This window comes from Acinonyx jubatus, chromosome A3 (genome assembly GCF_027475565.1).
Source record: "Acinonyx jubatus isolate Ajub_Pintada_27869175 chromosome A3, VMU_Ajub_asm_v1.0, whole genome shotgun sequence".
NCBI lineage: Eukaryota > Metazoa > Chordata > Mammalia > Carnivora > Felidae > Acinonyx > Acinonyx jubatus.
In genome coordinates this window covers 46,940,277-46,952,870 of record NC_069388.1, presented here as the reverse complement: position 1 = coordinate 46,952,870, position 12,594 = coordinate 46,940,277, and the positions used below count along the sequence as shown (strand labels likewise).

At 50.2% G+C, this 12,594-nt stretch overlaps 1 protein-coding gene across 1 annotated transcript; it reads left to right on the top strand.

Annotated features, from left to right (window-relative positions):
* Positions 1-1,464: 1,464 nt before the first annotated feature.
* THBD (thrombomodulin) lies at positions 1,465-5,571 on the top strand. The gene has a single exon (XM_015086628.2). The coding sequence runs from the start codon at positions 1,621-1,623 to the stop codon at positions 3,637-3,639; it is 2,019 nt and encodes a 672-aa protein (XP_014942114.2). The 5' UTR covers positions 1,465-1,620; the 3' UTR covers positions 3,640-5,571.
* The last annotated feature ends 7,023 nt before the right edge of the window (positions 5,572-12,594 follow it).

The following is a 12,594-nucleotide window of genomic DNA, read 5'->3' as shown; positions in this document are numbered from 1 at the left end:
CCTCAGTCTCCAAGCTGTGCTCCTCCCCCACCCAGCTCTCAGGAGGCACTGCTTGTCCGAGCTCTTTTGAATGTCGGCAGTGTAGGGAAGGACCCTCATCCCTTTCATGCTGGGAGTGTCATGTACCTCATCCCTCTCATTCTGGGAGTGTCCACGCCCCACCCCCTGGGTAACTATCCGTCAGTACAGTCTGGAGGTGGGAGTGGGCAGGTGCTTGTCTTCGCTAGTGAAGACGCTACACTGCACTTCTCTCTTACAAGGTCTGGGCTCTGCCCAACCAAAGAGGCAAGATACCCAGCTAAGCGACAGAATTTGCTTGGGACTCCCTGGGAGCCAAGTTTCCTGCCTAGGCTTAAGGCAGTTAAGGCCCCCACACCCTTAACTCTTTTCCGCCCAAGTTTAGAGAGCTCCAACTTTGGGGCCTTTGTTTAGAGTTCAACAGCGCCGCCCCCTGGTGCTTTGTTGTGAGTGACCATAGCGGAGATGGCACAGGGTTAAAAAAAAAAAAAAAAAAAAGTTTGTCACTCCGTTAAGTTTTGGAACCACCCCCGGCATTCTTGGTACGTGAATAAGCGGAAAAGGTCGTGAAAGTGACAGATTCTCATCTCCTCCTCGCTGCTCTCCCCACCCTGCCCGTCCGCACGACCGCTCTTCTGCAACGCAAGTGGCATTTATATGCACCTTTATGTCACTCTGACATCTCAGCCAAATGCAAAAGTCCTTAACAGTCCCAAGTGGGATCCTCTTGGAGCCAGCAGCGTCTTCCCGCGAGGTCTCCCGTGTGCCCCTTTTGGGGTGCGAGATAGGCTATCCCTTTGTGAAGCTGGACAAAAACAGACCAAACAGGCTAGCGCGCTTCCCAACTCGCCTGCCCCTATAGGGTTCGGCAGGAATTCGCCTGCCGCTGCTTCTGAAGGGTGACAAGACCTTGGAACCCTGACAGTATCCTCGCGACTTTCCCACCCGACGAGATGAGATCCAGCCAGGCAGCTCGCGCTCAGGGACCCGTGGGTCCTGGCTTGTGCGCGGGAGTGCTTGTGTTACCCCAGTCTTCCCCCTCTGCCTATCCTCGCACCAGCCACGCCCTCTGCCCTCTGGGGCCGAGCGCACCCGTCTCCTGCTCTAGGCGCCCGGGGCGGAGTCCAGTTCTCTTCTACCGATCGTGTCTTCAGGGATGTCCACGCTCTTGGCAGTTCCTCCCGAAATCCTCTTCTTGGCGGGCACCTCCCTCTAGAGCCTTACAGGTCCAGGGCATTACTTCCCCCCACCCCTCATTCAAAACCCTCCTCCCCCGTCTCCACTTCCCAAGGTTCTGCAATCCAGGCTTCCTTTGAAATCGGTAGTAACAATACATTTATAAGAAAAAGAAACAGGAGCAAGAGATTAGGAGGGGCTGCGGATTAAGACACCCCCCCCCCCCAGAACTGCGAGCCTGAGGGCCCTAGTGGCGGGGGCGGACACTGAGTGTAGCTGACAGAGGTGCTGTCTTCCCGTGGCGCCTGCGCCTGGCGGTCCAGTCCGGGGACCTCCCAGCTCCCCCGCCGGGTTTACTCATCTCCGCGAGGTGATCCCAGGAGCGAGGGCGGGCACAAGTCTCCCGAAGAACCCAGTAATCCGAGAATGCAGCATCAGCCCTTCCCACTAGGCACTTCCTTCCTTTTCCCGAACGTTCAGGAGGGAGGGCCGCGCACTTATAAACCCGGGCCCCGGCCCGCCGGCATGTCAGAGGCTGCCTCTGCAGGGCTGCGCGCCGCGGCTGGACGCGTCTGGGCTGGGACCAACGCAAGCGGCTGTCGCCAGCAGCGCCCTGCGCCTCTCAGCCCGGATCGGACTTGGGCCCCGTCGCGGCGCTTGCGCTCTCCCCGGCGCCTGCACAAGGCGTGCCGGGACAGCATGCTTCGGGTCCTGCTCCTCGGTGTTCTGGCCCCCGCTGGCCTGGGGCTCTCCTCACCTCCAGGGCCGCAGCCACGCGGCAGCCAGTGCGTGGAGCACGATTGCTTCGCGCTCTTCCCCGGCCCCGCGACCTTCCCCGCCGCCAGCCAGGCCTGCGAGCAGCTGGGGGGCCACCTGATGACCGTGCGTTCCTCAGTGGCGGCTGATGTCATTTCCCTGCTACTGAGCGGCGACAGCGGCGACAGCCCGCGCCTCTGGATCGGCTTGCAGCTCCAGCACGGCTGCGACGACCCCGAGCAACTCGGGCCCTTGCGCGGCTTCCAGTGGGTTACAGGAGACAACCGCACCAGCTACAGCAGGTGGGCGCGGCTCCACGTCGACAGGGCGCCTCTCTGCGGTCCCCTGTGCGTCGCAGTCTCAGAGGCCGGGGCCCTAGCATCCGGCGAGCCGGCCTGGGAGGAGCAGCAGTGCGACGCGGAGGCCGACGGTTTCTTCTGCGAGTTCCACTTCGCAGCCTCCTGCAGGCCCCTGCTCGTGGACTCTGGCGCGGTGGCGGCCGCCGGTGTAGCGATCACCTATAGCACCCCGTTCCGGGCCCTTGGCGCTGACTTCCAGGCGCTGCCGGTGGGTAGCTCCGCCGCTGTAGAGCCCTTCGGAGTGGAGCTGGAGTGCGTGGCGCCGCGGGGAGAGGCCGAGGCGCGCTGGGGCCGGGAAGCGCCTGGCGCCTGGGAATGCAGCGTGGAGAACGGCGGCTGCGAGCACACTTGCAACCGGAGCGCCGGGATGTCGCACTGCCTCTGCCCAGCTGACGCCGCCCTGCAGGCGGACAGGCGCTCCTGCGCCGCAGCGCCTGAGGAGCAGTCCTGCTACGAACTCTGCGAGCATTTCTGCATTCCCAGCCCGGACGTGCCTGGTTCCTACTCGTGCATGTGTGAGACTGGCTACCAGCTGGCTGCAGACCAGCACCGGTGCGAGGACGTGGACGACTGTATCCAGATGCCCAGTCCCTGCCCGCAGCTCTGTGTTAATACGCAGGGCGCCTTCACTTGCCACTGCTACCCGGGCTACGACATGGTGGACGGCGAATGCGTGGAGCCCGTGGACCCGTGTTTCGGGAGTAACTGCGAGTACCAGTGCCAGTCCGTGGGCCAAAATGACTATCGCTGCATCTGCGCCGAGGGCTTCGTACCTAGCCCTCAGGACCCGCACAGGTGCCAGATGTTCTGCAACCAGACTACATGCCCAGCTGACTGCGACCCCAACAACCCGGATTCCTGCCAGTGCCCTGATGGCTACATCCTGGACGATGGCTACATTTGCACGGACATCGATGAGTGTGAGAATGGAGACTGCCCCGATGCGTGCCGCAACCTCCCTGGCGCGTACGAGTGCATCTGCGGGCCTGACTCGCCCTTTGCCGGCCAGGTTGCCACTGACTGTGACCCCAAGATAAACGGTGACAATGACAGTGACAGTGACAGTGACAGTGGCTCTGGGGAGCCCCCGGTCAGCCCGACTCCTAGCACCACCTCCATCCCCTCGCCGGTAGGGCCCCTGCATTCTGGAGTGCTCATCGGCATCTCCATCGCCAGCCTATCTCTGGTTGTAGCTCTTTTGGCGCTCTTGTGCCACCTGCGCAAGAAGCAAGGCACCACTCGGGCAGAGCTGGAGTACAAGTGTGGGTCCCCAGCCAAGGAGGTGGTGCTGCAGCAAGTGCGAACCGAGCGGACGCCTCAGAAGCTCTGAGGGGCTGCCTCCCTGGACCCTGGTGTTGGCTAGGCCTTCCCTCCCTCCTGTGCCTCTCCCCTGCCCCAGCCTTACTCCTTGGCCACCTAACCCAAAGCACTTTAACTGGCATCGGAACTGGAGAATACCCTCCCTGCCCCTTTTGCTGATTCTGCACACTGCTGGGGAGGGGTGGGGGTTGGAAGGAGTATGCGCCCCAGCCACTTCCACACGTCATTGGACAACTGGGCAGAGATGGCAATGAAGACACAGACTATAATGGAGACACAGACTATAGAGTGTCCCATGCCCTCGCCAAGGGGCACAGGAGGGGTGAGCGTTGTTGGTTGACAGTCTATGGGGCAGACTGTGATCCTGTGGACTAGTGAGTGTAATCGAGGTGTCAGTAATGACGAAGATATTTATTTTTTAAGTATTTAGGATGGTTTTGTTATTTTGTTATTTTTTGCTTTTGCATTTTTCCCTACCTGTATGTGTCCAATACCCACTTTATATCCCTTCTGCTCTTTCTCCCTTCCTTGCTTCCCCCTTCCCTTTTTGTATATTTATGTACTTCCACTCTTCAGGTGGCGGTAAAACTATCTTGGTAGGTTTTTTGGTGGGCTCACCTTGATAAAGCCAAGCCCCAGTTCCCTATTCATTTTCTCCCAAATTTCCCCTACCTGGAACTCAGCCAACCCACCTGGAGTCTCCCACCCTACCCTAGACCCTGCTTCTACCCTTCCATGTCTGCCTAGGCAAAACTCCTCCGTGACACAGAAACAGAAACACTACAAACAAGGATGGTTGGGAATCCCTTTGGTCTTGAAGCAGATTTGCTAATTTATCCTGAAACTTCAGACTTCCAGAACAATATCATTTTAACAAAAGTTAAGATGTGAGAGACACTCATTTAACTAATGTTTGCTGGACTGTCATAGAAATTCAAGCTAAGGGATGTTTGTTTGTTTGTTTGTTTGTTTTTAACTTTTTAAACAGTGAGCCTGGGTTTTATTGTTGTCACTTTTCATTTGAACCAAAAGGTCTTTATTGCTCCTTATGCCGTTTCTTTTTCCCATTATTACAATTGCTGTTGTTGTTGTTGTTACTGGTTATTTTTGACAATGTTGAAAATGCTCTCGTGATAGCTCTAGATTGAGAAGGGAATGAAGGATCTCCCACGAGACAGTTTAAGAAAGTTATGAGCTGCACAGTTCATGCCAGTTACCATTTTGAGTTTTACTCTTCTAGTAATTTGTGCTCCAAAATAAAACCAGTTCTGCTGGCCTTGTAGGGAGTGGGGGTGGGGAATTTGGGAGCTTGGGAATGGAGCCTGGAGGATGCTCAATTAGGACCTCACCTTGATCAAGCCCTTAAGAATTTCTCCGACTTCGAAGAAGCCTTCTCACCCTGGCCACTTAGAACATGGTCGCTGGACAAGAGTTAGGAGCTGCCTGCCTCTGGCAGTTGGTTAGAAATGCAGAAACTTGGGCTGCATGAGAATCTATATTTTAACAAGATCTACAGGGGTCTGCCCAGTATAGTTTGAGAACTGTTTCAGACAGCTTCCAACTTTCTGGAATACATTAAATGTGGATCAGTAATAAGTAGCAGGCCAAGTCAGGACCTATATTCTCAAGAAACTGAGGAATTTTCCATTTATAGCTTTGCTTTCTGATAGAAAAGACTAGGTACACACCTTTAGACATTGCTACACAGGGTTGTTGGTTCAACTAAGCTAGGAACGAAATCGAAATCTGAAATCGAAATCATGTTTCACTGTTTGGGGAAAATGTATCATACGAGTGTATCTTTTGTAATACAAAGATTTTCCTCTATTTTGTAAACTCGGCACATTTGTACATAGTTATTTATTTATTGGAGACAAACTAGAACACAGGCAAAACTCTTGCTTATGACATCACATGTAGAAAATAAACAAATAACAGTGTGCTCTTGGGTTTTGTTTCTGTTCACCTAGGCTTCCCCAACCGCCTCATTTTGTCATTAAACAGGGCTCACAAACAATGCAAACTCCATGCCATGCATTTAAAGGCTGCTCCACACCCTATCACTAGTTCCATCTGCTCAAGGCACCATCTCTGACTTCAAAGTTCTCTCCAGAGGAGATTGTTTTCCCTGTAGGAGGACTTCATGTTATGTCTGTGTGCACAAATATTTATGTTTCTCTCTGTAACCATAACAACTTCATACACAGGACTTGTGTCTATGTGTTTTGAAACACATTATAGGATTATTTGTTGGGATGAGTTAAAGAAACAGTTCTTGGGGCATCTCTAGAATCCCAGCTTGTGTCCTTCCTGTGAATGGTTTGGCATTATCTGCCCTCTGAGATATGTAAACACAACAGTCATGAGGGGTCTCAGTCTGTGACTCAAATTCAAACCATCATTTCCACATACCAAGGTCTCATGCAGTATTAAGCCATTCTTATTTCTGTTGGAGATTAGAAACATTGTCTTTTCCTCGGCCTCTTTTCCTCACATGGTGGCACTGGCTAAATTTTATATGCAGTGCTCTGAAAATTTTCATAAAACAGAAGTTGGAAGGGAATAGAGTTTGATCAAATATTCACGTATTTTTATACATCTGGATAATGCTGAATTTCCTAGCTCTCATCTGAATAGTTACAGTTGTGAAGATGAAGTTGGAGATTTCAACATCCATCCTGGATGAAGCTGACAGCTTTGGGGTGTGGCTACTATGCACAGTGCCCTCCCGAGATAACACATTTGAGCAATGTTGCCCTTAGGAGTTTAGTAGGCTAGCGGAAAACCAAATTCAGTAGGAGGCACATATGAAGGAAAAACTTGATGTGTGCAGGCAAAGCTGGTACACATGAATTGTGCTGGGGGTCAAGAGGAGAGAGTGATACCTTACAAATTTGTCCTTACTACTGGACTTCCGTTTTTCAAAAGGGTTTGCTTCCAAGTAGCCAGCAAATTGACTTAAGGCTTATTGCTTTAGCGTTTCCTCCTCCAAAGGAGGGGGCTTTTCTTAAGGAATATAAGAAGACCAAAACACACTTCTAAGACTCAGAGCCAAAAACCCTTACTGGGGCATCTTGGAGCCCAGGGCACTAATAAGGTGGGGTCCTAGTTCCTCCCTATCCTCCTCATTCCCTGTCCAGTGGGAGATCAGCATCCCTGCTTATAGGACTCGTCTGAACTTGAGATTCTCAAAACAACTGGGAAACCACAGCCTCACTCCAAGAAAGATGCCAGGGTCATAAATCAGTCAGCTGTAAGAACAATTCCCCAGCATTTAGAATCAGAGTAAACCTTATGAAACAGGGGCTGTGGGTCATCTTATATGGTCTCACTCTGTGTTCACATTATTGGATATTCAGGTCTGAGGGAGAACTCCAAATCTCAGCAACTGGTACATGGTTGCTGATGATGTGCCACAACTTGTGGGGCCTGGGGAAGAAGGCCAAGGTCATACTTCTAGATAACTCAGAATTTGATTTTATGAGTGAAATGGCATTTCTCCCCTCCTCAGCTCTAGCCCCTTTGTTAGACTATTTTGGCAAATATTTATTGAGCACGTACTCTGTGCCTGGTTTGGTGATTGTCATGTTAACAAGCCCTGCCTTAAGAAGCTTACATTCCCATGGGGGAGGTACATATAAAACAAATTGCTCCCAAACTGTATTTAACTTAGAGACAGTAGTAGGAGCTAGAAGGAGAACTTCAGCACAATAGGAGAGTGGGACTTAGGTTGCAGGAGTAAATAAGGTGTCTTTGACCCTTAACACTAGATGTGAAGGAGGAGCAGGGGTTGGACAAATGGAGAGTGGAGAAGAAAGCAGTCTGGGTGAAGGAACAGCATGTGCAAAGGCCCTTGTAGGAAAGAGTCTTAGCAGAGGGCAGGGCATGAAGCATGATGAACAAGGTGGAAGATCACCAAGATGGAACTGAAGAGGTAGAATGGAGAGGTAAGGGGGGAGAAGGATGGGGTGAGGGGACTCCAGGTCAGCTTACAGATGGGAAATTCTATACCAGAAGCAAGTATGTCACTCGAGTTTTTTTTTAAGTTTATTTATTTATTTTGAGACAAGAAGAGAGAGAGAGAGAGAAGCATGAGTGGGGCAGGGGCAGAGACAGAGGGAGAGCTCCACATACTGTCAGTGCAGAGCCCAGTGCAGGGCTGGACCCCATGAATCATAAGATCATGACCTGAGCTGAAACCAAAAGTCAGACGCTTACCCGACTGAGCCTCCCAGGCATCTCATGTCACTCGAGTTTTATTAAGAGCATATTGGTATTCAATTTCTGTACTAAAATTGGTTGGGATAATAACAGCTACTTGTAGACTTATTTACACACCCCCATAGGCAGACACCTGCACAGTTTCCCTTGTAAGCATCCACCAGAGCAAACATGAGTTGTGGGTGTCATATACACCTGGGTTTGAATCCCAACCTGATATGTGGTTGTCACATGACCATGGATACCATGCAACCCCTATAAGGTGGTAAAATGGGGTACTAGCACAGCCACTCCACAGGGTTTCCATGAACATTAAATGAAGTGAGTTAGCACAGGTTCTGGCACACAGCAGGTGCCCAATAAATGTTTGTATATTTGCCAATAAATTAGTAGATGCATAAGTGGATTAAAAATGATTATGTTGAGATCTCAAATGTCTTGCGAGCAAATTCAGGGTGGTGCAGAGAGTGGAAAGTACTCTTTCCAGGCAAGGTGCAGTCACTTGGAAGGGTTGCTGCCCCCTCTAGAGGAAGCATCATGGTGGGATGTGGGGATTCCTTAAGGAGGGATATGTTTGCAGAGTGAGAAGCAGCCCCTTGGGAGCTGTAAAATCCTGCTTCCAAGTTCTATTTTCCCTGCTCACTAATCCCATCAAAGCATAGGGGTTCAGAGATCCCCTCCATTGTGCTCCCGGGGAGGCCAGAGAGAAGGAGAGAACACACCCCAAAGCTTGCTTTCTCAGGGCCCAAAAGTGGCTCAGCCCACGCAGACCCTGGAGCTGTGGGAAAGGCAGCACTACCCGCACCTTCACCCTCACCTGCTACACAGGGCCTTAGAGACCTGGAAAGTTTTCGCCATTAAGACCACAAGTCACAGGAAGAGCAGGCTTGGGCCAAATGGTGGCCAGTGCATTTTATTTTATCTCTTTTTTTTAAGAAAAAGAAAACCACAACATAATTGGCATACATTAAAATTCACCCTTTTTGGTGACCCAATCTGTAAGTCCTGAAGAATACATGCATTCTGGGAACTACCACCATCATCAATACATAGATCATCCTGGTCACACCAGAGAGGTTGCTTAGGCCACTCCCCTGCATGCCACTGGAGTTGTCTACACACACCAGATGACACTCGCTAACCCCTCCCTCGACCTCTTCAGGGTCTCTCTGCACCAAGAATCCTGTGTTTTCATGATTAAATCACAAGGATGAACTTTTCTGAGCTTCGACCAGACAGCTCGACTCTCTTAACCTTCAGCAAACAAGTTTCAATGAAATCCGGCTCCTAGGTCTCCCAGTGCCCTGCTCATTTGCCTTGTGTTCTGGACTTGTGCTGCCCAAATTTCTGGCAGCCCACCAGGGATGCGCAAAGACACAAAAAAGCTAGATGGTGAATCCCCTGCTCCACAATTTCGGGGGTGGGGCTTGAGGGTGCAATAAAGAAGTAAGGAAGGTGTGTGCAAAGGGAAATCAGGGCACTGCTGCCTCCTACCCCTTGTGCCAACCACCTGCTGTGCCACTCCCATTCCTGGGCCCCTGGGTCTGCCATTCTGGATGTGGAGGGCCAGGTGACAGAAGAAGGGCCACGCTCTCTGTGGGCTTCTGTTGGTCTCATGTTAAATAGGGGTTGATTATTATTTCACATCTTCAGGGAAAACTAATGTTACAAAGAACATATGAAAGCACATTTTCATCATGGTCAAGACTCGGTGGGGGGGTACCCAAGCTCATTTGAAAACATATTCTCTGACCTTTGCAGGCGCTTCTTCATAAAATAATACAAGCAATGCCTGACTCTTCCTTTCGTTTTCAGAATGTGTGCCCAGATTCAGCACTATCTCTTTTTGTTTTGAGAAAGTCCTTCTCCACCGCCCCCACCCCCTTTTTGTCTTGGTCAGTAGGTTCAGATGTAGGCAAACAACCAATTTCCTCTCACAAGAGAAAAGAAATATTTTTTTAACATCAGATTCTAACAGAATCAAAATCCTTCTCAGCTTGTTTAGAAAGTGTGATTACGAAAGACAAAAGAACCCTGGGGGATGCGTTAATTCAAAGTCACACCCACAGGAAACAGGGCAGCTAGCCACAGAAGGGTTTTAGGATCCAGTGATAAACACTGAGATTCCAAACTGGGGTCCATGATGATAATGCCCCCCACACCCAGGCCATAGGCCAGATACTTTTCTGACTTTCTGTCTGAAATAAATCTTTTATTATTATTTTTTTTAATGGGACATATCACGACTGATTTTGTCCCATGACTGATTATCCTTCTTCCCCTCCGCATATTGGACATGTGGCAACTTCTCTCTGTTGTCCTTCTGGAATCTTTCTTCTGGCTTCACACTGAGGCTGACCTCAATTGCATATTCATGGGCTGTAGGACCCCAGCAGACCTTCCTTCAGCCACCCAGTGAGGAAGAAGGGCTTTGCAACAGTATCCTGAATCCTCCCCCTCTTCCTTCTGCTTTCCACCTCAATTCCATTTAATTCCTTGAGAACAGGGGCCCACGACTCCCACGGACTCTGGGGAACTAGAACTTTGCACACCATCTTGCCTGTAATAGGGGCACATACTGTTAAAGTTGTCTTGAAATAATGACTGAATCCAAAAGTGACACTTTTGGTGATTCTTTGCCAGAATGTGATTCCTGTCTTTCTTCAAACATTTTTGCCCTTCTCCTAAAGGTGGGGCTTCATAAGTCTAATAGTAACACGACAAGAAAGGGAAGTCTGAGAAGGGCCCGGAGTAAATCCTGCCCTCTCTGTTTCATTTGTCTGAATGTCCAGAGCTCAGGACAAGGCTTCAGTAAACACAGAGCTACCCAGCAGCAAGCCTGTGGGCCTGAGATCAATGGAAATGAAGCTTCTGTGGGGTCTTGAGGGGTATCCACTCTGCAAGGCTTTGGAGGGAGTCCGAACCCCTGGCTTGGAGGGAAAGCCGTGCTCTTTCTCCAGAGCTCAGAGTAAAAGCCTATGAGGTCATCAAGAAGCTGGCACCTTGCCCAGAGACATACTCAAGCCCATGGTTGTGGGTGAGGGATTTCTGGAGCCCAGGGTGGTTCTTTTCAGATATGGGAGGTCGAAAGGGCAACGTTTCCTGAGTATTGTTTCCTGAGGGATCCCTGCCTGTGTAAAGGAGCTTAGGAAATGGTATCGGGTGGAGGGCCTCCCTCAATTTAGGGATCACATTGCCCCGGATCTGATCCCCTCATGTCCTCCATGCTATTGGCAACCTGCCCTCTCAAGGCATGTGTCACGGCCATGAGGAAAATGCTTGGTGACAACAACAGTCCCCATCTTAACTTGGGGTGGCAGTGGCAGTTAAATAACGTAACTGTGTAGGTTTGTCAAAATTCATAGCACTGAGCACCTAGAAGGAGTGAGCTTTGCCTTATGTAAATTATACTTCAATAAAAATAGATTGAAAATAAATCACAGGCTAAAGAAATCCTGATTTAAAAAAACACCAGTGTGCCGGGCTGCCTCAGTCGGTTGATCATCTGACTCTTGATTTCAGCTCAGATCATGATCCCAGAGTTGTGGGATCCAGCCCCGAGTTGGGCTCCATGCTGAGCAGGGAGCCTGCTTGAGATTCTCTCTCTCCCTCTGCCCTTTTGCCCCGTTTGCACTCTTTTGCTTTCTCTCTTTCTGTCTAGAATAACAACAACAACAACAACAACAATAAAATAAAAATTTAAAAAAAATTAAAAACATCACAAAATACAACAAAACATGCCAATTCTCTGCATCGACCTTGTTGTTTTCCTTCTCTGTCATTTGGTCACTCTCTGAATGTTTAGCCTTCTTCTGGGCCAGTCCCCTGCACAATCAGGGGGTAGATACTGTCATTCTGGCCTTTCTCCAGGGGCCACAGAGCTTTTCCTGCGGTCCCACTAGGCTGGTATGTGGATTCTCTCTCCCTGGTCTGTGTGTCCCCAAGTCTATTCTTTCCAGGCCACTGCACACCTGCACTGTGCCAGCGTTGACCTCAGGCAGCCCATCTAGACTCAGGCACCACACTTCTATGTGGCATCAGTGGGTACCCACTGTGTCTTTCGCTAATAGAAAGCCAAAGGTTTTTATTTTAACCAAGTCAGTACTTCCATTCTGAGTGATTCAGTTAATGATCTTGGATTTTTTTAACATTAGTTCTCCCCCACTTTCAAAGGTGCCCCTCCTGGTTAGGCCAATCCATTCATATGATTGGGAACTCTGCCTTTCTGTTGAAAAAAGTTGATGACTGTTGAAATGGAAAGAACACGTTCCACCTGCCAGCCTCGCACTGAAAAATGGAGGGCACAAGTGCCCAAACTTTACAAGGACTCAAGACTCCTTGATGGGTTTCTTTGCCAGGTTGACCTGACCCTCTCATTAAAGTCTGCCACTGCTGTGATGCGGCATGGTCCTAAATCCTCAAGGGGACTTATGAGGCACTGCTGGTCTGTCTCCTAGTGCCTGTTGCTGACTGGGCATCATCCGTCCTCTGTTCCAGTCATCTTTGGCATCTTCAGTGCTTACCATCACAGGTCCTTCGCACATGCTGTGCCTTGAGCCCTTTGCACTTTCCACTCCACCCCTTCTTCTCCTGGCTGATTCCCACTCATCTTTATGAGGATGTCATCTCCAGCAACCTTCCGGGGGAAACCTACCCTATGACGATGTCAGGTTCTCTTAGTATATCATCTCATAGAAACCAGAGTCCATTCCTGTGTGTTCTTATTTTAGCTTAAAATTGTACC

Bases quoted from the DNA above. Each gene is read 5' to 3' on its own strand.
- THBD (XM_015086628.2), top strand. From the start codon at position 1,621: ATGCAGCATCAGCCCTTCCCACTAGGCACTTCCTTCCTTTTCCCGAAC.